The sequence below is a fragment of the Pelecanus crispus genome, chromosome 10, assembly GCF_030463565.1.
Source record: "Pelecanus crispus isolate bPelCri1 chromosome 10, bPelCri1.pri, whole genome shotgun sequence".
Taxonomy (NCBI): domain Eukaryota; kingdom Metazoa; phylum Chordata; class Aves; order Pelecaniformes; family Pelecanidae; genus Pelecanus; species Pelecanus crispus.
The window spans coordinates 15,039,400-15,064,221 of record NC_134652.1 but is presented as its reverse complement, the minus strand read 5'-3'; the positions used below and the strand labels follow the sequence as shown (position 1 = coordinate 15,064,221).

At 47.0% G+C, this 24,822-nt stretch overlaps 1 protein-coding gene across 2 annotated transcripts in view; it reads left to right on the top strand.

Moving 5' to 3' along the window:
* The first annotated feature begins 13,640 nt into the window (after positions 1-13,640).
* NEURL1 (neuralized E3 ubiquitin protein ligase 1) overlaps positions 13,641-24,822 on the top strand; it is a 169,129-nt gene continuing 157,947 nt past the window's right edge. For both annotated transcript variants that reach the window (XM_075717826.1, XM_075717825.1), the window contains exon 1: positions 13,641-13,725. In XM_075717826.1, coding sequence (XP_075573941.1) covers positions 13,641-13,725 — 85 coding nt within the window. The remainder of the gene's footprint in view (positions 13,726-24,822) is intronic.

The window sequence follows — 24,822 nt, the reverse complement described above, 5'->3', positions numbered from 1 at the left end:
AGCAATGTTAACTTTCTTATGCACTGCAAATAAACTGCAGAGGTTGGACCGGTAGCTGAGAGTGAAGCAATCCCACAGGCAGGGCTGGGTGGTGGTAGGGGTCTGCTCCTCTGTGCTGTAAACCATGAAGCAGAGTTTCCCAAGGAAGGCGGGGTATGCATCAAGACATCATAACCAAAACAAACACTACAGACCTTTTTTTGTTACAAGAAAACTCAGTCTCTCTCCACAGAGGTTAAAACTCATTGTCTCCACATTCCTTGATGCTGTGAGGTGGGAGATCTACTCTTCCAGTGCCTTGTGTAGTTATTTACTCTCATATACAGTGATGGTGAAAAACCCCTATCTCTGTGAGAAGAGGATGTGCATGCAGCAAGTTGTGATGGCTACTTTGCAAAGGTGTAAACCACCACATACAGCGGTATTTAATCCGGTTGGGGATTGTGTTTGGGTTTGTCTCAGGTTTCCTTCAGGCATCAGTGCTAACTCCAGACTTGCCTCAGAGTGAGTCACAGACAGAAAACTCAGCTCATTGTGGCATTTCTCTGCAGAGAGAAAAAAAAAAAAAGCGTCTCTTTCTCATCAGAAGCCTTTAGTCACATCCTTTGACAGTCCCCTTTGCCAACCACCCTGGCCCCCAGCGGCACAGTCACAGGGCTGAAGCCTCAGCCGCTCCTCACCCCGGCAGAGACGGCCCCGCGCGGGTGGCAGCTGCAGCCGCCGCAGCCGCTGTCACCCAGGATGGAGCCCGCGCGGGAAGGGCTGAGCGGCTCTGACATCTCTCTACCCCTAGCTGCTGCTGCTTTTCTAAAAGTCTTTTCTTCCAGATACAAATCTGTCTTGTCTTACAGACTCCTCTGGTTCAGAGTAGCTCAGCTGGAGAACAGCTATCTTTTTAGGCAGTTTGCTCAGGAGTAGCGATGACAAGATTGTTTAGAAACTGTGAAGAAGACATTTTAATCATCCAGGCACATATCAACATTTTTTCTCCTAGCTCTTCTCCTCATCTGCTGCAAAGAAGGAGCTTTTCCAAGTATCTGGGGATCAGGTAATAGCTTAAATATTATGAAAGTTGTGAGAGCTTGTTACCCAGCGTGTGTGTATACACACACTGCTGTGTGGTCATCAGTTCCTCTGCAGAGTAATAAGTGACTTCTGATCCTAAGTAACATCCATGTTCTAATATAAAAATATTGTTTCATTCACCTACTGATTCTAGTGTCAACCGGGCTAAAACACACATCCCTGAAGCATTTAAAACTAGTGTTTCACGGTAGCTGCAATTCATCTTCCAGCAAAATTAGAGCCCTGTTTCACAAGGTTGTCTTGTAATCTAGCTCTTGACTTTATCTGTGTATATAACCCACCTTCTCACATCGTTAATCTTCTTCTCTGTGTATATTTATGATATTTATATAGTGCTGGGTGTCTCCAGAATGCTGTGAACACAAATATGATTGTCTAATTGTGGCAATTCTGTCTTTCTCCCAAGAAAATACCAGCCTGCCTTAAACTTCTCAGCGGGGTCTCTTCCTTTCACCAGCAGCAGATATTCTCTGTGACAAGTGACTTGTGAATGATCCCTGTGGCAGATTTTGTCTATGCTTGGCCATGATAAATGGGAAACCAACAAATCCTAGGAATCTCAAGATGTTAAGACTTGAAGGTACAGTTTTCCTTTCTCTGCCTAACTCGTATTTCTTCTCTCTCCCATGTTCTGACTTCGGAGCTTGTCTCTGAGCTTAAAAGCTTCAGAGCTTAAGCTCTAACACCTTAGCAGAGGGAAGATGGGAGGAAGAGGTGGCCACAGGTTGCTGTGGGTTTACTGCTGCATTGCTGGTCTCCAGCATGTTCCTGCTCACTGTCCCCAGGTACATAATCACAAGGAATAATTCATGCATGTTTTTAGAAGAGGCAATCCCAAGAAAGCAATAAGCTTCATCCAAAGCAGTAGGTAATGTTATAGAAACTGTATGGTAAAATCAACCAGCCATCCCAGCCCCTCAACAAGCTCTTGTAGACTGTTAAGGACAAAAACATGCCATCATCAGAGACAGATGGTTCTTCACAAAACAAACTCTGCCCTCTCAGTCCTGGTCCTCAGTGCAGAGCACAAAATACCTTTGGAAGACAAGATTATGGACTGCAATTTATACCTTTACTGAATACTAAGAATCATGGACTCAGCACAAATGGTCTTTTAAGGCACATTGCAATTTTCCATATTCTCTGTCCCAAGCGAAATCCTTGTGCTCCCACAGGCAGTAATTACCTGCTGTGCCTTGTGTCCTGCAGAGGATAATCATCTTCTCACTCTGCCTTTGGTAACATCCCATCTCTGTCTAACAACTCCTGCCTTTCTGAAACAAATAGCTAGAATCACATTGTGTGGGATGATAGGATCCTGTGGCGTTGCAATAGCCACCTCTCTGCTCCTTCAGGTTTTATCTGCAGTAACAGTGCTTTGGGTATGGGCCTTTTTCAAGAGCTCTGAATGCCCCTGAACTGTTCTGTGTTAAACTTCCTGGGGAACTCAGTGTCTTGACTTTGGTACCACACACAGCATTAAATGTGCTGTTGTAAAGTAATCCCTGTCCCTTCATCAAGACCTTTCATAGGCAGACCACCTTGTGTCCCCCCCACCTCTTCCCCTCCCTTCTCTACAATGGGAACACGTCCCTTTGACCCATTTCTTGTCTTTAAACTTCATTAAATTTTCCCTTTTCTTTAGTTCATAGCAGTCCATTTCTGCAAAGTACCACGATGTAGTGACTCTGAGGGGCACTACAGAAAATATTTGACGTCCACATCAGAAGCAATGATGGAGTGACAGCATAGGTGAGCAAGGAGGGTCAGGAGAACTGATCCGTCCCCTGCTTGGTCACAGCCAGGAACCCCCAGCAGTTAATGGCTGAGCAGGTTTCTTGCAGCTAATTTCCCCATGAAGCAGCACCTTCAGCTCAGCCTGTTTGATGCCTCTGCACCGTTTCTGGTATTCACCTCCACTTTCCCACCCCTCTTCTTTTCCTCTGCCCTCCCTGCATTTGTTGCCAAGAACCACCCTTGCTCGTTAGTAGTAAATCATCTTGGTGTGATTGAAGGTGATTTTGGGGGAACCAAGCCAGCAAACAGTGGCCACAAAACAACCACAAACCAGTTTCTCTGCTGCTGGTTACAAGCAGCGCCCAGAGCTGACTTCACTCGGATGTTTGCTGGCTTCCAGCCACAGCTTTCTGACCTGGGCAGCAGAGCAGAACAATTAAGCCATCTAAGTGCAAGGCAGGGATTGTATTTTGGGTTATTTCAGATTATCAAATTCTCAATCTCTGTATCTGGCTTAATCATTGTTTTATTCCCTGTGTCCTCTTTTAGCTAGAAGCGCGGTCTGGAAGTGGACAAGAAGCCTCTTGCTGTTGAGTTCCTGCCCAAAATGAGGCTAGATTCCACCCTAAAGGGTTTCGACTACTGCAAAGATGGAGAGGGTGAAAACAAGAACTGTAAGAATTATATAAAAGCAAAAACCCTGCCTTAGCAATTGGCCTTAAATACTAGTAAGGCTGTAACTAAGGCCTTGACCTGTTCAATTTGTGGAAAAGAATGTTGAATGGTGGTACCACAATTCATACGTGTCTACTTTGCTAGCTGGATAAAACAGAAAAACATCTAACGAGCTCCACTGGCATGGAATTTGCAACTCAGCAAATTCAAACTGGAAAGGAGTTGCAAGTTTTTAACAGACAGTCACTTAAACATTGCAAAAATTAGCCTAATAGTGTAGTAGCTTCTCCTTTACTTGAAATTTTAAAATTAAAGGGGAATTTGTTTTCTAAATGTCTCAGAGACACTGAAAATCTTGTCATTAATTCACAGGCAGAGAAGCAAAATTTCCTTTTGAATCCAGTAGGCATAACTGATGCAGAGGCTTTTAGAAGAGATAATAATGTCAGGAATATGCTCGTCAGTAAATGAGAGCTGAAAAATCTCTATCTGTTTGTGAAGTGAGTAATGATGGGTGATGCTCAGTTACTAGGCTCTAACGCTGCCTGCAGGATTTTAGTGACAGCATGAACAATACGAGTGGTGCAGTTCGAATTGGAGTATTTATTCAGATGGGAAGGGAGTGTTTAGTCCTTATATTCACATTTATCAGAACCCGGTGACAGTATCTGATTTCATATTGTGATCTGTTGTACAGACTGGAAATTTTGAGAAAAGAACAGATCTGTCAGCAAGATTATTCAAATAAGCCCTGTCGGGGACTTGTGCTCTCCTCTGTTCCTCCCTGGTTTAGTTGTGCATTTCAAGATTACAGCTTTAAAATGCATGCTAGCTGTTCCTGGCTGTCAAGCCAAAATTTGCCTGTGGGGTTAGTCCTCACTGCTGGGACAGGACTGTACCCTTGGAAAAAGAAATAGTTCCACCTGTTTTGCTGAATTCAGCAGTCCCTGATATTCTCCTGGTGAGAAGTGCTTCCCATTGTGAATGCACTACAAATTGCCTTTGAGAATCAATGGGGCTTTATGATACTAAACTTGACATTTCCGAGTTTCTGGCTGGCTCCCACCATTTGAGTCACAGAGCAAGGAAGAGAAACGGTGACTCCAGATGCTACCTGCAGGCTGCACATCCAGTGCCACCAGCAGGGTTCTGTAGACTGGGAAGAGAAGGTTATTGCTGTTGTTTCCAGGTCATCTTTTTGAGATTCAGATAACTTCAGTGCAATCTGCTTGGGATTCCTCATGGGGGCCTGAAGGGAGTTAATAAGCAGCCTGGTCAGCCTGTCTGGGGACCTCTGAAGGTGGTGTTCAGCTTCAGGAACTACACAGGGGTTGGCCAACTTGTCAGGAGGACGAGTTCTGGATGCATCCTGTTTCTATGACCAGAATAAGGTTGAGTCTCATGTGGGAGGAATATCTTTGCTGGCTGGCTGTTTGGTACAGCTTTTGTCATTCTGCATGGTGGTGTTGGGGGGCTGTTTGCTGTCTGGGGACTCTGCAGACTGTGGAAGACTGGGAAATAAAAACCCAGACTTGTCTTATTGCTTTAAGTTTATTTGGAGTTTGTAAACCTTGGAGAGTGTGAAGCTGCACTGCTGTCCTGGAACCAGAGGGGGAAAGGTTGAGGGGTCTGAGCAGAAAAAGGATTAGGTCGGTCCATCACCATGCTAGCAGTGGGGCCAGGGGCTGTCAGCAGCCCATCAAGTGAGGAATGTGTTGAGGGGGAAAAGGAGCTGGACCAAAAAGGTGTTAAAACATCACTAGTCCTCATGTGCAATATGGTTGGGAAACACTACCTTACAATAACTCCACCTGTAAGTAAAACAACATGTACGGTCAAGACATCCTTAATACCTTGGCAGTTGACTACTGACTAGTATACCAAAGCTGTTGGGTGCCTTTCCTTTGATAATCTAACCCACCATTTTAGGTATTGAGGATGTCAAACACATTTAGAGGTACAGACTAACAGCCCTTAACACACTTCCCCTTTCTCTAACTGACCACATTTAGTAAAAGTTTGGTTTTTCCCCAATATTCCTTGAGGATGCTGACTTCTCAGCATGATGTAAAGTTGGCTGCAAATGACCCAGTTAGAAATATGGGCACCTCCACTATTAATTTGGGCAGTAAATTTAATTAAAAGCAAATATTTGGATGCAGAAATAGGATATGAAGTTGCCACTGGCATCTGTCATCAAAGTCTTGATTTGTCCCTGTTTTAACAGAACCCATTTAGATCTGCAAAGAATGTAGGATCTTCTTCAGAAGGCAGATATCCCTCAGACTCTGTGTTCTGCACCTCAGTAGAAATATCCATCATCTCGACAGAGATGCGATAGTGAGACTGAAGAGAAGGTCCATTGTCGAAGAAAATGTTGCAAGGGAGAAATTACCCAAAAGTAAAGTGAATGGGAGCAAAAAACCCTGCAACACTAGTAAATCTGTGGAGCTGGTAAATTCACTGTAATGTGCTAGGGAGGAATCTCTGGCTTATATTGCTGGAAGTAGGGGTTCAGGCTGGCTGACAGACAGTGAAACTCCAAAGGGAAGATCAAAGGCTTGACTATTAGCTGTGCTAAATTCCTGTTAGATTTCTCTTGTAGATCAAAGGACCCTTTAGATAGGGAGGAGCTGATTCCCCTGGAAATGTCCTCTGCTCAGTACTGTCCTTTCATGTAAGCCCCAGCTTAGTGGTGAGCTCTGGGCCTCTGGGATGTGGCACAAATGTGCCTCTTGAAGCTTGGAAGCAGCCTTGGGGTTGCTCTAACATACACTTGGGGCTCAGCAGGCCCCACTGAGTTCTCCAGCGTGGGGAGCACAGCAGGCTTGAATTAAAAGGGACTTAAACCCTCCTCGCCAAAGTATTGCAAGAGTATAATTGATATTTGCATGCAAGAACTCAACTAAGGTGACCAGTATGTGTGGGAGAAATTCATATTTTCTAACCACCCTATTTACTATCCCCTGTTAATAATTGTCTTCATATTATTGACTTTGAGCATAGTTCATAATGAATACATAAGTATTACTTTCCAAAATGGCTGCTAAAAATGCAAAAGCTCTTCAGCTTCTGCTTGCCAGTACAGGGGGCAGACCCTTACTATGCCCTCTGTTGCATAAACAGACTGACTGTTCATTATAAAGGAACTTCCCAAAGGAATTGGTTATCCAAAGGAACCGATTGTCTTTCTTTTGCTCTTTTTCTTGCTCTTTCACATAGTGCAGTTATTGGATTTGTATGTATTTCACACAAGCAGCTTCAGAGAGAATGTAGCAACCAATTGAAAGAAATGGAAAGTCAAAAGGTGATAATATAAAGGCATGTCTACAGCTGGATCTGGTTCTGGAAAACCTGTGAGAGGACAAGACTCCTTCAGCTGCCAGGTGAAGCCACTACATGATGCAAGGCTTGGATTTTTGAGTTAGCAAACTTAGAGCAGGACAGTATGCACACATTTTTGACTGTGAGGTCAATTGTTGTTGCATTAAGTTCTCTTGAGTATGAGGTCTCTGCTACTGCACAGTGCTTTCAAGTCGGGGTGCACATCTTCCTGAAAATGCTGCTGTGGATGAGCCCCAAATTGCTCCTGCGGTGGCAGGAATCATGGGGTGGAATTTTGTGCACCCTGTTGCACCAGAGCGAGATGCTGTTGGGATGTTGGATATTGTGGTCAGTGGTGGTCTCTGCACAGCCACACTGATGCTTGCAGGGCACTGCAGCAGAGGAGTTTGTTAATTTTTAAGGTGTATAAATGAAATGGCTTTGCTTGCTTTTCTGGAAAGTGTCTTCTAAACAGGAAGGGCAGCATGGAAGAGCTGCCCTCCATGAAGCTGCTTGATGGAAAATTTACTAAGTGGTTGATACAGGGTGAGAGATCTCAATCTAACAGCTGCAGAGCATGAGGGGGAGGAATGTAGGAGGACTGGAGGAATAAGAAACCCTAAGAAAAGTCCATGCAGTCTCTCTGTGCCTTTGTCCCTCTTCTGAATGTTTTCCCTTTCCGGCAAATGTGAAATAAAATGTTGACTTTGAACAACTGATGGGGATGAGAGCCAAGCAGGGCTGGACAGGCTTTGCCAGAGCTTGTGGGACAAGAAAGAGCATGAATTGCATAGTGTGGGGTGCAGGGTTGGAAATGGGCCAGAGGTTCAGGGTATATGAGTGGGCTGATGGAGTGTGTACATGAGCGTGGGCTGATTTCTACAGAAAAGGAGAAGGGGGCACAATGACAGGCTGATGGATGCTGGCAGTCAGGGTTAACTAAAGACAGGATTCAACCCTGTTGTCCTGCAGGATGGAGCTGGAGCTCTGAAAAGCTTAGAAAAGCAAGTCTAGTAGCTTGAATGCCATCAGGAAGAGGAACCTGCTGGGCTGCACAAGCATCAATCCAGGAGAATGTTTTTTCCAGCAGCCTCCAGGATGGATGTCTGTGTATATATGAGGCATCAAAGTGTCATGTAAGTGCTACTGTGGATCTGCCATGAAGGTCAGGCAGTAGCTTCTGCTCTCATGCAGATTCTGTGCTGATGAATGGGAGAACTGCTAAGGTAAAGGTCAGAAAATAAACAGAATTAATCTGAATCATCGAGCTGGCTGTACAAAACATGTTTTCCCAGTCTGCACACTGTAGAGCCAGTGTGTCATGAAAGATGGACACTTCTTTCCTACCCCACTCATAGAAAACAAGTATCTACATTTCTTACAAAAGAGGTGACCTAGGATTTAGCTTTCTCAGGGAAGGAACACCAAATTGGGTGATCACTTGTCATGATGGCTTTTCGTTGACTGCTGTCTGAGACTAAGCATTTTGTCAATGTTGATGAGACTTCACATCTACAGATCTGTTCCCCGTCTTCACTTTAAGCTAATACTTCTAGAAGTATCTTCGCAGACTGTGCTGGCTGCTGCTGTGAAATCTGTTGTCCTGTTAGACACAGAAACCCACAGGCAAGAAGTTGTTCACCTATGACTGAGAGCAGACTCTTGTAATCCTGTCCTATTTTAATTCATAATGCTGAATTTGCTTCTGTCCAATCTGAGTCTTACATCCAGCTCTGCATCAGTTTCAGAGCTGACAGCAATGGGGGCAAACCGCCCTGATGTAGCGGCTGCAGGGCATTTCGTGTTAGGGAGATGCATGCCACATCAATAATGCCATTGGCCAACTGTCATTCAGGCAATTAAAAATACATAAATTAAGAGATTAGCCCAACAATTAGGTGTGGTGAATATCTCCCAAATTATCTTTTCTCCCTCCAGCATGCAGATCTGTACATTTCATGGATAGGTGTGGCTTTTTCTTCCACATCTGTTGAAGTTCTGATGCCAGGTACTTAATTACAGTAAACCAAGCAACAGCTGATTTATTTTGCAGATCCTTCAATATATATATTAACATGTATGTGAAATCAGCAGGGCCAGTGGATCAAACCTTGCTCTGGAAGGGACACATGGCATAGCCACATCCTCAGCCCCTTTGCTGCTTTAAGTGCCATATATGTCAAATCAACTTGTTGCTTAAGTTTCTCCATCTGGAGATGGAGGAAAACAGGAAGAATGAGGAAAGCATTCCCTCCTTTGGATTATTGTTGAGATTAATGTTTCCAATGTGTGTAAAAGGTGGTCAAGCCATGGTATGTCCAATTTCTTAGCACCCCCACTCACACGCAAGCCAATGAGTGGTCCAGGCTGGTGGACCCCATGAATTTCAAAGCCAAAAGGACCTGGGCAGCATCCACTCACTGCTCTGTTTTATTCTGTGACACTCATTCTGTGTGTCATGCCTCCTATTCTGAGCATCCTCTCAGGGTGTAAATTCTGCCATGTGTTTGCCCAAGTCTCTGGCAATGGTGACTCAGGCTTCGTGTGTACTCCTTGTGATTCTTCACAATTATACCTCGTTTGTGGTTGCCTGGTTTCTTGTGTAACCCCTTGAGGGATGATGTGCCTAGAAGGCACAAACACAGGCTTTGCAAAGGGAGTTTTAAACTATGTTTGCTTCATTGCTGCATAGTGCTTCACAGTTAGAGATCTCTGCAAAATACCCAGTCCTCAGATGCAAATGCGCTCATCTGATCTTGCCCCCTTCACAGTCTGAAAGCATCCCTGTGTGCCAAATCTAGCAGTCTGGCCGGCCATCCTTCTCCAGTGAGCTCTTTTTGCATGTAGCTGCTACCCTCCAGCCATCTCACAAACCCTCCTCCACATCCCATCTCTCTTCTCTTTCACATATGCCTGAGCTGAATAGCTGGAGCTCGTCCTTGCACCCAGTTTTCGGGTAGAGAATTCATGGGTGGTGTTATGACTTAAGGCAGTAGACGTTGTTCCATGAGCAGATGTGACTGTGCTGTGCCTTTCTCCTTGTGTTTGTTTGTAATGATAATTGTGATGTTAGTGCCCTTCCTGGAGCTGATGCTCATTTCGGATGAAGTTCATGGACTGGTGCGTTGTCTCCATTGACTTCTAGGCACAAATTACAAATGGGTGGTCAGCTGCCCATGCATGAATACGGAAGGTGGAGAGGAATTATAATTAAGTGCAAACTCATCCTGCTCTATCACACAGCATGGTCTCTCTGCCAGACCCCCACTACCTGACAGGATTGATACCAAGAAATTGCATGTCCCTAATTAGCCAGTTCAATTGATATCACTAATACTAAGAAACAAGGAATGTCCTGACATACTGGCATGAAAGCCCTGCAATTTTGGCAAGCTGTTTCAATGCTCCTTGTTGCTACAGCACAGGAAAAAGGCAAAAACCCAGAACCAGCGTGATCCTGTTTTGTCTATCAAGGGCCCCTGTGATCACAGAGCATATTTCTCACCCTGCTCAACATTTTCTGCAGGAAGAGCTGACATAAGTTGGCAAGGACAGCAAGCAGCCCCTCCTTCTCACTCCTTCTCCAACCAGTGTCAGGAGCAAATTCAGACTCTTTGATAAAGTGAACCAAGATACAATCACAGCGAAACCCTGGTGCTGTTTTGCATTCCTCCCCACAGTGTTAACTGCAGGCTGCAGTGTCAGGCAAAGCGAAGCCCATCCCTCACAGAAACTGAACGTGTTGCTAAGGCAGATCTATACGGCTTCCTCCTTTCACTGATGTAACTGTGCTTTACATCGGTTCTCCAAGCTGAAAAGGGAGATGGTTGAGCACATAATCTATCATTAGGGGTGTGGGGTATAGTTTAGTATCAACACTATGGTAGCAAGATTAAATTGGTGCCTGGTGTCTAAAACTCAGACTGGATTTGGTGGAAGCAGAAAGCACTTGGTCCTTCTGGGAGCAGCTCTACCACACGGTGAGCTATCACACAAGGCATAGTTAGCAGCGTGCATGATGCACACGTGAGTGCCTGTAATTTAATGGATGAATGCTCAGAAATGTTCCCTGTGCTATGGATGTCCCTTGTGACTCCAGTCCAAAACTCTGGTACCTTTCCTTTTTCAAGATCACTTTTATACAATGGAAAGATGCTTCTTTCCATTGTAATTTGCCTTATGCGGATACCTCTTTCTGCCACACAAAACATGAACCTTCCCAGAAAAGTGACAGTCCTTACTCAAGACCTCTTACAATTCAAGGACAGGCACAAAGAGAGATTAGAGAAAAGGAATCGAGAAAGAACAGGGATTTTTTTTTTTTTTGTTGGTTGCAGACAGTTAGGTTCAGCAGGGTGGAACGTATTGTATGTTGAGGAGCTGGAGTTGCCCATCTAAGGGCCGTTCCAGTCCCATGTCTCTTCGCCGGCTCACTGTAATGAGCTGGCTGGAAATAAAATGTTCACAAAGGATATAAACACAGATGTGACTCAGCCTCATTTAATCTCGGTCCCACCTCTACTCATGAGCTTCCTGCCTGTGGAGGCAGCTGGTGGACTTCTAATGGGGCCAGAGCAGGACCCAATATACTGGCAGCACCGAACATTCAGAGGCTTGTTTTTGAGCAGGAGTTCAAGCCCCGCACTACCATGGCAGCACTCTGACTGGCATGGTCATCCCTTTCCGCTTCTGAGAGAATGAGAAAGGATGCAAAACCATGGTGCACATCTCTATATTGCAATCTAAGGCTGGGCAGGATGGTGATGATGCCTCAGCCTGGCCACCTGCATCACACACACCAAAGGAAATCCTCATCCTGATTTCAGCATCAGATTTTGGTTGTAGATTTTCAATGCTTCTTATCGAATCTTGTTATTTAACGTCAGAAGAGCTTCCCCTTCTCCTCTGAAAGTTATGTACTTGAGTGGTTTCAGAGGACAGTGGGTCTTTTGGGTCTCTGGGTGGGGAAATCATGACAGTAACTGTTTTCAAGGTGAAAATGTTCATATGTGGTCCCTGACCAGGAAGGGCTTTTCTTACATTTACTAGGAGGAGGGAGAGTGTGGAGGTGGATGGGTAGATTGACAAAATCACCTTTTGGAAGGAAGCCAAACATTAAATTTTTGTTCAGCAGAAGGAAGGAAGGAAGAAGACATTTTACAGCCCTGACATAGCTGAACTGAAGCTGCCCTCAGTCTTCAGCATTCGCTGAAACTCCAGATGAAGCTTGCAAACGTGTGTGTCTCCAGAACCTACAGTTCTCTTTAAAGAAAAAGGTAATGTAGATATGCAGTAGACCGGCATCAGCTCTGGATTTATTTTGATGTGGTACCAACTGGTCTCCTCCAGGCCCTGGGTTGCACTCATCGCAGCAGAAATCCCTGTATGGCCAAGGTGCTGCTGGGGTGAGGACAAGGGGAGCACCCTGTATGGTCCCAGCTGCTTTTGTGGAACGACTCAACTCGCTGGCAGGGGTGGCTCCAGAGTGGGCAAGGCGGAGAGGAGCCCCACGTCTGGTGGTGGACAGGCGTGGTATTAACACAGGACCTTCTGTCTCACAGCAAGAGAGAGCGCCGTGTGGGCACGGCTTGTGCAGGTGTGAGCGAGTTTGCGTCTGCAGCACAGATGCTTGTGAATATGCAGCTGTGCAGAGGCTCACCTCTGCACTGAGGGCTCCAACCACGCAGGGCAGTCCCAGGTCATGTGGGATGTGTTCATACTGCAGCAGGTTTCAGAAGCCACGGGCGCAGGTGGTGCCCCACAGTAGCACTTCACCAGTACAAGCCCCTGACCCTTCATAGGAGATCTGCCGGTGAAGCGTTTCCTTTCACCCCATTTCTCCCCTACGCCACTTCCCTGACCTTGGCTGGAGCTCCTCACCGCTTTGAGCCACCGGGGCGAGTAAAGCGGCAGGCGCAGGTACCTACCCACCTTGCCGGGTAGGTTGGGGACCAGTGAGGGACCTACTTGCCCCTCTATCTGCCGCCTTGTCCACCTGCCTCAGGGCTGGAGAAGGAGCTGCTTGCCCATCTGCCTTGCCTTCCCGAGTGCTGCTCTGACGTATTTGCATCCGTGAGAATCCTAATTGCTTTAGGACAGTTGCATCCCAGCACAGCATGTCTGCTCGGGTGGATGTCGGTGCATGATGCAGCGTCTTCGAGGGGCCTGGAGTCTGGGGTCTGCTGCAAATTTCCTCGCTTGGGAGGGCGCTGGGCTGGCCTTGGGGAAGCAGGTTCAGGGCCGGCAGGTGTGAGGGAGGTCCAGCCTCGCACCTTCCCAGGGCGGTGGATGTGTGCCCCCCCCCGCGAGGCTGGGGAGGGGAATAACGTCCCTGCCCCCGCGGCTGCCCCTCGGGGTGCGAGGTCCCGGGCATCCTTGCGGTTTGGGGGAAGCCTGGGCGGCCGGTGCTGTGGGGGAAGGCTGGCCCCATGCCCGGCACCGGCGCGGGTGGGGGGGTGGGAGAGGGTCCCGCGTGCCCCCACCTGTCGCGTCAGCGGTGGCACATCTGGGCGGCGCGCGGCGGCGCCCCCCCCCGGGCGGAACAACTGTCTCCATGGCGACGGGGCGCGGCGGGGGGGCCGCGGTGCCGCCGCCCCGCCCCGCCGTAGCGAGCCGCGGCGGAGCCGAGCGGAGCCGGCGCGGCCCCGCGGAGGGCGGCGGCACCGCGGGGCATGGGGCCCGGCGGGCGGCCGGCAGGAGCGGGGCTCTCGGCGTCGGAGTGAGCGCGGGAGACGCCGGCGGAGCGCTGCCCCCGCCGCCGCCACGGCCCCCGGGGAGAGACCTTGCGCGGTGCCGCCCGGCCCGGCCCGGATGCCGCCATGGGGAGCCGCTTCTCCAGCATCCCCGCGCTGCCCCGCGGCGGCCAGGGCCGCCTGCACCGCGCCCGCCACCACCACCTCAAAGGTACGGCTCGGCCGGCACCCCCTCAGGACGGGCACCCCGGGCATCCCCGGCAGGACCGGCACCCCGAGCACCCCCGGCCCCCCCGGCCCCCCGAGCATCCCCGGCAGGACCGGCACCCTGGCACCCTGAGCACCCCCGCCCCCCCGGCCCCCCGAGCATCCCCGGCAGGACCGGCACCCTGGCACCCCGAGCACCCCCGGCCCCCCCGGCCCCCCGAGCATCCCCGGCAGGACCGGCACCCTGGCACCCTGAGCACCCCCGGCCCCCCCGGCTCCCCGAGCATCCCCGGCAGGACCGGCACCCTGGGCACCTCTGGCGCCCCCGGCAGGACCGGCACCCCGAGCACCCCCGGCCCCCCCGGCCCTCCGAGCATCCCCGGCAGGACCGGCACCCTGGCACCCCGGCACCCCGAGCATCCCCGGCAGGACCGGCACCCTGGGCACCTCTGGCGCCCCCGGCCCCCCCGGCACCCCTAGCGTCCCTGGCAGGACGGGCACCCGCGGTACCCCAGGGCAGCCGAAGCACCCATGCAGCCCAGAGCACGATGGGTGCTCTGGGCACCCTGAGGTGGGATGGGCACCCAGGCAGGACACAAACCCTGGGCACCCAGGGACCCCAAATTGGAATGAGATCCCTAGGCACTCATAGCGCCCTGAGCACCCCACGCCGGACTGGCATCCCGGGCACCTTGGGACAGGCTGGGCTCCCTGAGCACCCCAGGCACCTCAGGACAGTCTGGGCTCCCTGGGCACCCCGGGGTGGGATGGCTCCATGCCTGGCACCCCACGCTCTCTGGCGCTGTGGGCCCCGCTGCCCTGCTCCCAGCCCTGCCGCTTCGTCCCAGCAGTGCCCCATGGGTGGCTGATGGGTGCACAGGTCTCCCCGGGCAGTGGCTCCCTGGGAAAGCGAGGGACAACATGTCAGAGGACTTGGACCACCAAAGAGTCCCCAGGTGTTTCTCGGTGAATGAAAGCTTTGCTTTGACGTCTTTTCTGGGTGCTCCAGGAATGTGTCTGTGGGACTGTCGTCCTGTTTGGAGGAGGGCAGGGCGTATTCGGGGCTTCTTGTCCAGCTTACATGGTTATTCTGTTTCTTGTAAGGAAGAAATCCCTTTCCTGAAACACTGGGACACTGTCAGGATCAAATTGGATGGGGATGACTTCTGGAAGGCGAGAAGGAGTGACTGCCCAAGGTCTCCTCTGTCCCTGCCCTTTTTTGCCCCCTTTTGCTGTAAGCTGGGAGGGTGGTAGCGGAAAATAAGCTGTCATTCTTGAAAGGGATTTCCTTGGGCAGCAGTACACACCATATGTGTTCAACGCTACCTGGGTACCTCTTCACTATGCACATTTTCACAGCCAAAGGTACTGAATGATGGGGGTAGAGGATGTCAGACATCTCTCTGTAAGCAGGGAATGAGGGAAGGTGCTGCTCCCACAGCCATTTCAGATGATCAGAACTTGTTGCAGCTTCCCCAATGTGTTGCAGAATTTGCAGCCACCAGCATAGAAAATAGGGATGTTGCTGTTCACCCTCATTTTACTGAGCTTTCGGATACTTCTTTGGCATGGTGTAGGGGATTGGAAATGGTTAATGATGAGCTGGGCAACTGGTTGTTATACTGAAGGATTTTCCGATACTTGCATTATTCTTCCGTTACACCTCTCTGCTCCCTTCCTCGGAACAGTTGCCTGAACTGAGAGTGATTATATCATGTTTTTTTTTTAATGGCCATGCAAGGAGATGTTACAAATGCTTACTGCTCTGTCAGGGACAAAGTCAGTCAGAAACTCAGCCCAGACAATGGCTGTGCTTAAAATTAGACTTGCAAGGAGGGGGATGCTGAACCCTAAATGGTGAACCATCATCCTCTATCAATGCAAACATGAAGGCACACACAATGCTGTAGTAGTTGGCATGCAACTGTAAACTGCCAGGGAGGATTTGTCTCTTAAGAATCATGCTGTCAGCTGGAAATCTTTCTGGAGCAACCTTAAGCAGATAAGAATTTATAAACTGGAGCCAGAAGGGACACTGCCACTTAATCCATTATCAGTGGCTTACATGAAATTTTGAAGATACTCTGTATGAATCACCTGATTTTGGGGGGAGTGTGGGGTGTGTGCTAATGGCATTTTGTTTCTTTCTTTCTTCCTTTAATTTCCATTTTAATTAAATTTCTACCTGTGCTGAGGCAGCAAGCAGAAATGTTCTCAAGACTGTAATGTAGCAGAGCACTGAAATAATTTTGATTTGGAGTAAAGAGTTTTACAACAAGGCATTGCCTTCATTGTAAAAAACAAACAACAATATGTGCCTTTTCTGTCTCTTTTGAAACCGGACTGCCTCAGGTCCTAAATTTAAATGCAGAATAAACAAGTCTGATTTCATCTGACAGGTTCCTGTAAAATGGTCTGGAGGCATCACAGCGAAAGTATGAAATGTCACACAGTTTTGTTACATATCTGCTGTTTAACATTTTGTAAAGTGTATTTTAATTGAAGGTCCCCAGTTGTTCTTCCCACGGTGTATGGCTCAGTGTTAGGGATACTGAACTTTGGTAATTTGGCTACCATCTAGTACTTTCCTTCTGTGATGACCTCTTCCTAACCTGGTGCCAGGGGTGATTGAGGCTCATTCTTGCTAAAGAAGCGGCTATCACTGCATTAAGTTGCCCAAGGTGGTCTGGGAACTCTGAAGTCAGCCCCTGAACCTTACAAGTTCATCTCTGCTATGTAAGAAATAAAACCTCTGTACATAGTAGAGCTGTTGACCACATGTACTGAAAATTTTTATACCTTTCTGTTAGTCCTGCTAAAAATGGTCACCTTTAGTTAAGTAAATCTTCTGAAGACCATGTGATACTTTTGCTGGTATTGAAGGCATAACACAGAAATATCATTGAAGACTGGCATGACTGGCAGAATACTTGTTTTTGCTTTTGATGGTCGTGCATAAGAAGGAAAGCACCCAACTTGATTCTCAGACTTCAGCTGCAGTTTTAAAACCAGGTAGCTGAAATAGGCAGGTCTTTACTGAAGGTGCCTGCAACAGTAAACCTGGAACCCTAGGCTGATGATTTTAGAGTTGCTTTCAGAGTAGGATGGTACTTTAAAATCTGGTATGTCCAGTCCTTTATAAAAGGACTTCACATTGCTGTACACTAGAAACTACTAGACGCGAGCACTTTGGAATTACCTATTCCAAAGCAGTATGTCATGCCTGGATCATTAATCCAGGTTTTGGTGTCACAGCTCTGCCTGCAGGCTTTGGCTGGTTTGGAAACAATGAAAACTAAAGTCAGTGGACACAGTCCACTGTAAAAAAACTAAAGTCCTCCAGGACTGCAGCTGATCAGATGCCCCATTCCTGATGTGGCTGTTAATCTTAAAGTCATGGCCAGTGGTTGGAAGAAGGCTGTCACTTGGTGGTATCATGATGGGGAGGTTGAGGTGAGATTATTTTCAGTATTCCTGTGAGTATTTCCCTTCCTGTAACCCAGACGTGGCTGTTTCTGTGGGGTGATGGAAGGTGATCCATTGTGTTCTTTCCTAATGCTGAGCAAAAGATTGTGATTATCTGGTAACAACCTCCTTAATGATGCAGCTGGATAAACTCCAGGAAATTTTTGCTATCCACCCTCTCTGAAATATGGTTTGTGGTAACTATCCAACAAGGTGTGTATGGCTGTTTGGAGTGGAACCGAGTGGCAAAACTCTAGCCGTATCTAATCTCCTGGATTCTGTGATGAAAAAGATCAACATTTGCACGAGTGGCTCTGTGTACTGTTTATTTAGTAGTGCCAGGGCAGCCTGGCTTGAACTGTTCCAACCAAGGAGATTTCTATTATTTCTCAAGACGTACATCCCCAGTTCAACCCACCTCCCTGCTCCAGGGTTCTTCCAAGATAGTCTATTCAATCTCCTCTCTTAATTCTCCTTTTTAATCCTGGTGTAGCTCGGTAAATTACCCTCCTTGCCTAGTGTTGCATCTTCCAAATCTCTGTGGCTCTTGCATTCCTTCCTACGGCTCAGCCTTGCTGGATGTGTTTAACTCTTCCTACTGTGATGTGTGGGCTGTGTACCCTGTTAGACCTGTTGCGTATTTCTCAGATTTGCTGGTCCAGGATGCTAGAAATGCAGTTTTTGCTAGCCCTTGGGCTAGGGGTGAGGCGTGGGACCTGAATGCCATCTCCTGAGCTCCATGGGCAAGCAGCTCTTTATCCTCACTTGTCTCCATGTCCTCAGCTTCAAGCAGGCTGAGCCATTTCTGTGGACAGCAGATCAATATTACATTGTAAAAGCTAAGAAGTATTACTGTCTCCTCTCTTGAATCCTTTCCTCCAGCCTCCTGTTCAGGTTTGCTGCTCTTTCCTGAGCCCCCTCTTGCCTTGGACGGTAGCTTTCCATGGTGAGTGACAGCGAGCAGGATTTCTTCCTGTCAGTTTTCTCACGGGTTAATGCACCCATGATATTTATGCAAAAGAATGCATATGCTATATTACAGAGACAGCTAGAGCTAGTCAGAGATCCTCTTTTCAGCAGTGGCTGATTACTCATGAGTTATTCTTTATTATTTGTATTACAGTGGCATCTGGAGGCTCCCATCAAGATCTGAGTCATATTGTGCTGGGTGCTTCCATGGTCCCCTGAACTTACGGCTCATTCATACAGATAGCTCTTACTCACGTGTCTGGGTGGTCTCTGTGGGATGATTTGGGGTTTATGTCTCCGGAGTATCACATGAAGCGCGCTGGCACCTTAGCAGGACAGTTCTTAGTCCCTTCTTTTGCTAGGAAACCTGAAGTCAGAGTCAGCAGTGGTTTGCTGAAGGGTGTGACTCTGCCTTTCTGGCTGCAACCCCCCCGAAACACAGCCTGTTGTGCAGCACTTTACCAAGGAGGCAGGGGCTTTGCTGCTTTTCCTGGCCCACGGGGGATACCAGTCACGATTATACAGTCTTTGCCTGCTTTTTTGTAGTTGTTCCAAACTTTATATCCCACTGACACATAAATATGTTGGACTTTTTTTCTCCTTTCACTGGTATTTTATGAGCTTCTGAAATACACGCAGAAGATAGTAATCTGGCTGGTGTAGGCATTTCAATAATTGTATGTTGTTGATAGGAAAGACTATCTTGCTGCCAGCTCCATTTTGTGGACTCACTAGATGAAGCTAAGTGGGTAGTAAAAGGACGTCAGCAGCTGATGATCACAGGGATTAGAACCTGGGGTGCAAGCAGTGCACTGGGGGGGATGCCAATAGTGATGTTGTGAGGTAACCTCAGCTCCTATTGCTGTCATAACTGGTTCTTCTTTGAAGTACTATTTCATTTTCTTCCAGCCTTACAGAGTCAGAAGTTTCATCATTCAAGGCTTTGAAGGATGCCTCCTGCTTCCTGCCCTTCTGTTTTCATTCTGTCCTGGGTCATGGGTGTTTCTCTCTGACCTGTCAGTGTGTCTGGGTTGTAGGTATAAAGTTTTACCTGCCTGAGGTTCTCAGGTTTATATGACCTTCTCCCAAGCACTAGATTTTTTCCCAAGCTACTGAACTTTCATTTATTGCATTTAAACTGCCTAAAATTTCTCAGTGCTCCAAACATGGCAATTTATCGATCTTACTTTTCTTTTCCCATCGTCCTTTTCATAAGGCGTGGAAGCCTGTTGGTGGAGCAGGTAGTGCTGCATCTCGTCAGAAATTTCCCAGGAAATCATGTGGTGCTTTGCCACCAAGGGCAAGAAAGGCTACTTTTGAAAACCAGTGGGAACCAAAACATCAGTGGGGTGATTGAGCTGCAAATGTTAGTGCAAGGCTCAGTAGCAGTTAAAAAAAGCAAATTAAATACTAGAAATTATAAGGGAAGCCAAACAGAAGAAAACAGAGGCCATGACTGTAGTTCTGGTTCTTCCTCTTCCACCATCCTAAAAAAGATACAAGAGCACTGGAAAAGGTTCAGAGGAGGGCAACAGGGACAGTCAAAAGTCTGGATTAATTTTATATAAGGAATGATTGAATAAACTAGGTCTCTTACCTCTGGAAAAAGGGACAACTAGGGTGGGAAATGACTGGCATGTAGAGAAGGGACAGAGCTCCACCGTTCACTGTCTCTTCCAGTACAAGAACTAGGAGGACTTCAAATGAAGTTGGTAGATTCCAGCTCCTTTTGAACAAAAGGAGGCTGTAGCCATCTGCAGTGACTGGTAGCTCTGTAGAGCTCATTAATAGTGGATGTTATGGGTGCTAAAATGGGTCCAATTTTACGGGAGATTGGAGGAGGTCATTAAAGAGGAATCCTTTGAAGTTTGCTACATACAAAGACTACACACTCACCCTGCTCATATAGACTTGCCAAGGGCATGTTCCTAAGGCTACCTGTGTTTAGCTGATAAGGATAATGCTGATGTGAGAACTTAAAACTTCTCCACACCAGTGAAAGCTGGAGCTGGGTTGTTCAAACATTGCAGCGGTAGATGGAGGGATAGAGCCCGCCCTGGTGTTGGCTGGTCTCTAGCTGAATCCTCCTCTTTTTTATGAACGTCCCTGCCCAGGTGTTTACAGAGTAGTTCACTGCCATGGCAGCCTTGAAGTCACGCACAGAATGTCCAGGCTTTATCTGGGAGACTGTAAAGATTGTGATGAGGTCCCTGTGCAAGCTTTCTTGGATGAGGCTGTGTGTCCTGCACTCTGTGGTTTTGATAAATAAAAGTGCTTTTGTATTTGTGGACTCTTTTGGAGTAAGCGAAAGCAGGTTCTCTTTGCTTGCATTGACCTCCCAAACGACAGAGGCCTAAGTAGCCCCCACTTCATTTGGTTTCCTAGACTGTTGAAATAGTGGCTTTTGTGGATATCCCCATATCTGGGAAGATTTCTAATACAGAGGCTTGGAAGATTTCAGATTTGGCAGCTGTTCTTACCTACTGCTGCTAGGATAATTGCAGGAACCAGCTACTTCTGCATCACTGAAATTGTTGCCCATGGCAAGTACATAAGTACATGTTGTTTTACTTACAGTACATACCTTCATGGTGGCTACTTATTTCAAGCTGGGGATCCACACATGCTCTCACTTGGGCTGCCTTGAAATTTTAGGACATCTGAGTAATCCAATTCTGAACTGTCCTGAGGAGTGGGGTCTGCAACACCTGTGTTTTGGGATTGTCTCCATCCAGAAATGGTTGATCTAAGATTAACTTTACTCACAGCACGGTGCAGGTGCTCAGCACTGTGCTGCAAACTGCCAATCCCAAAGTAGTTTCTTACTTTAATCACAGCATTGTGCAGGTGCTCAGCTCTGTGCCACAAATTGACAAATCCAAAAGTAGTTTTGGGGACAAGAGCTGAATTTTAACTGAAACTTAGGGTCTGGCAATGGTTAAAGCTTCTGCTGTGACTGTGACATGCACAGATGAACCTGAGCTACCTTTTAACCTAGCTGACTAGGGTATTGCTAGCTGTGTAGCTGGGGAGGAGGGCAGGCGGGCAGGCACTTAGATACTTACCCATACTAAGGTCTGGGTTGATGCAACTATATGGTTAAAGTTGAGGTGGGGTAGGTTTTCATCTCCATTCATTCTAGGGGATCTCTAGCTAACAAAAGCATGTTGTATATAAGATTCTAGTTCATGTTTACACTGCTGGTTATTTGGCCTTCCAGTTACAGGATTAAAATAGACTCGTGTTGTAAAACTACAGGGTTGGAGGATGCCATGGTGGTGGTATGTTTATACAATTCTCCATTAGCCCACTTCGGTTCAACTCTTTGCTGAAGCACAGGGGAAGATTCTCAGCTCTCAGAAAACTGTCAGGTTAAACATCCGGGCTATTTTATGCAAAACTCTGAAAAGTAAATGTTAATAGTTCTCAGCCAGCCTCAGAGGTAAAATACCATGCAGGTTTTTTAGTTTAAAAAACCCCCACCTAATGTAAACATTTTTTTGAAAAAACAGTAATAAACTTTTAGACAAAATAAATTCTAAAGTACTGGCATTGGTTGCAGAGTCTCCTTCCTCTCTTTGTTCCTTTGTATTCAGTGTTTGGGTTTCACACTGGTAATACTGACACTTCCAGATGTTCCTGCATGTGTGGGCTTATGGACACGTGCACGGGCATACGCAGAGATTCCCTATTGGCTGTTGATCTCATCATTTTTATGGTATGGCCAGAACACATCCTATGTCTAGCATCAGGACTTGAGAAGATTGATTCAGCAAAGCGATGGCTGGGGAGCTCTGTAACTAGCTGGTGTCAGTGTCAGTAACCAGCCAGTGGGGTAGCAAAGAAGGAGCCTGGCTTCTGAAGAGACAAGGGACCATGGGATGCTGAGCAGAGCTGGAAATCTGGGATCCTTTGTCCCAGTGGAATTAATCAGGGGCACTTTTGGGGTATTGGTTTCTTACTTGGGGAGCTGAATGGGAGCATGGAAGTCTTTGTGAGCAGCTCCTGTCTAGACATCCCTCTGGCTTCACCCTACTTGAAAGCTGTAGGTCACACCCTGACCCAGTGAGAAGAAACGTAATCATGTTATGCTTGATTCATTCTAATTTACATTGACTTCCCATATGTCAACATACAATTTAAAAACCCCACTGATCATCTTTTATCCTCTGTTAGGCATAAGCTCTGCTTGATTTCCCTTTAACTGCTACTTGGATGGAGACGTGACTGTGTTTTGTGCTCTGCTGCTCATCACCACCTATTGTAAAGCTTAGTGTTAGAGTCTTAACTTGCTACTGGACAGGCTTTTGCCAGATAAGCCAAGCAGCCGTAGATCCAGAGCTGATTTACCATCCAGATTCCACCTCTTCATCAGAAGGTTAGTTCACATCTCCTACTTAAGGGATACCTGTTTATTAAACATTTAATTGTATTGGTATTACTCAGGATTTCTTTGATTTGAGCAACTGGTGCCATTGCGTTTTTAAATATCTATCTATCCATCTATCTATCTTGCAGGATCATTTTTGTCCCTGATGAATGCCTGTTTTTTGTACTTAACAAGTATTTACTAGGTAGGAAGGGAAGAGATGGTTTCCCCTAGAAATATTGAGTCACTGTAGAAGACAGGATACAAATAACTGTGAATGTTGCAAACAGAATCTGTGTATTACGTGAGTGAGTCACTAGAATAGATGTGACAGAAAATGGAAAAGAGAAAATGTGCAGCACTAATTGATTATGTTGCAGCATTTCAGCAAATACAGAAGGAGGAGAAGTAGTTGAAATAATTTACTTTCTTAATTTAAAAATGCAGTGAACACATTATAAGGGACCTGGTTATCCTCTGATGTTAGTACTGGATTTCTACATTCCCACTCCCATCTCTGTTTATCATTTAGTGTACCTGTTTTAATGGTACAACCGTTCAACAATTACATCCTTTTACAGGCATAAAATGAAATAAAGGTGCAAAAAGTTCTCCCTATTTAAATCCATGAATACCTTTTGTTTTTAAAAGTTTAGAGCTGAGATGCCAAGTGATAAGCACTGACAGCTGAGAGCTTTGCTCCTCCACTTGAAATGTGCCCTGCATTAGTTATGGCAGAAAGTTCTCACCATCTGCTGGATGCCTCGTGGGCTGTGGAGATCATCTGGTGTTCGGTGCATTTCCTTTGGACAGTTGTTCTCAGGCCCTATTGACATGCATTGGAGGACTTAGCAGAGAGACTAAAAAGCAGCTTGAGGTTTCAACCAGAGAAGTCCTGCAGGTGGGACCTCCAGCAGTGAATAGAGTGAGCTCTGGTTGCTCTTGCCCATGCAGCGTGTGTTTGGTGGCTGAGCAGATATTGTCAGTCTCCGGTTGTCAGTCCAACATGAAGCCCAGGAGGAAAAATTACCGAGCGACAGGTGGGAACGGAGACTGAGGGTATACTCCCAATTTGGAAATGTTAATGCTGCATCCATTATTAATAACCCCACTGTGAGAGAAAAAAATACTTTGCTGCAAATGAAGCTGTGACACAGGGAAGTGGCAGGCAAAATTAAAATTTCATACTTGCTGTGGTCTTACGATAAAGGTTTTGTGATACATACCGAGCAATGCTGCTATAAATAGTCTTGTTATCTAATCTTCCAACTCAGAATATGACAGAAGATTACAAGTAGGAAAACAGGTCAGTGTAGCTTTTAGCTATTTTCCCACTGCTTCCCTTGCTTCTGCTGGAGCATTATTGCTGTGCCCCTTGTAATTCATACGGAGACAACATTATTCAGAAGTACAGAATGTCACTAGGAGGAGGAGAGTTCAGATAAAACCCAGAAGATTTATGACATAGTTTAGATAAGGCCATGTAGGAACTGAGACGAGGGAAGTAATGATAATTCGCAGTCCAGCGGTGTTTCTCAGGGTGTGGTGAGAACTTCTTCATGCCAACTCCATTGGCTCAGATATGGAGTGGGGCATGTTTTAATAAAGTGCTTTACATGCTTGATTGCAGAGGGAACCCTTTTGCTAATGAATAACCCAGACACATCATACAGTATGGGGTCTGTCCACATGGGTCTAGGACCTGATCCAAAACTAACTGAAAGTTCCTAGAAAATTTCACAGAGGCATAGCTAGCACAGAGAAAATCTCTTTTTCCTTTTGATCTTATTTCCCATGGGAGAAGAAGGAGTTGGCTGGTGGCAAGGATGATACCTCCTCTCCTCCCCTCTCTCTGCCTCACTGGTGATGCAAATCCTCATTTCTCACCCTTCCTTGGAGCCCTCCCTGGCCCATTTCACATGGGGCACCTGAAGTCAGCAAGGAGAGCCGAGTCCTGGGAAAGCTCCCCGTGAGCAAGAGCAGTTAAAACCAACCTTCTGCAGCCTTTGTGTGTGGACACAAATAACCCCTTCCCATAGAGAACCGCAGATTGCTTTCTAAACCTTTGTGAAGTTTTCTTGTGGTGGCCATGGCAGGAGGCATGAGGGAGTACGGCTGTTGTAGATATGAAACCCCATGAGACTTGAGCCATCCTCTTTTTGCTATATGAGGGGAGTTAGGAAGACTTTGAGTATTTATTCAAATCCCAGTGCTGCTTCCCCACCATGTGGCTTGGAGGAGGCTCTCCACAGGCATCATGTTGACTCATGTCCAGGCAGCTGAGTGGAGCATGGTGGT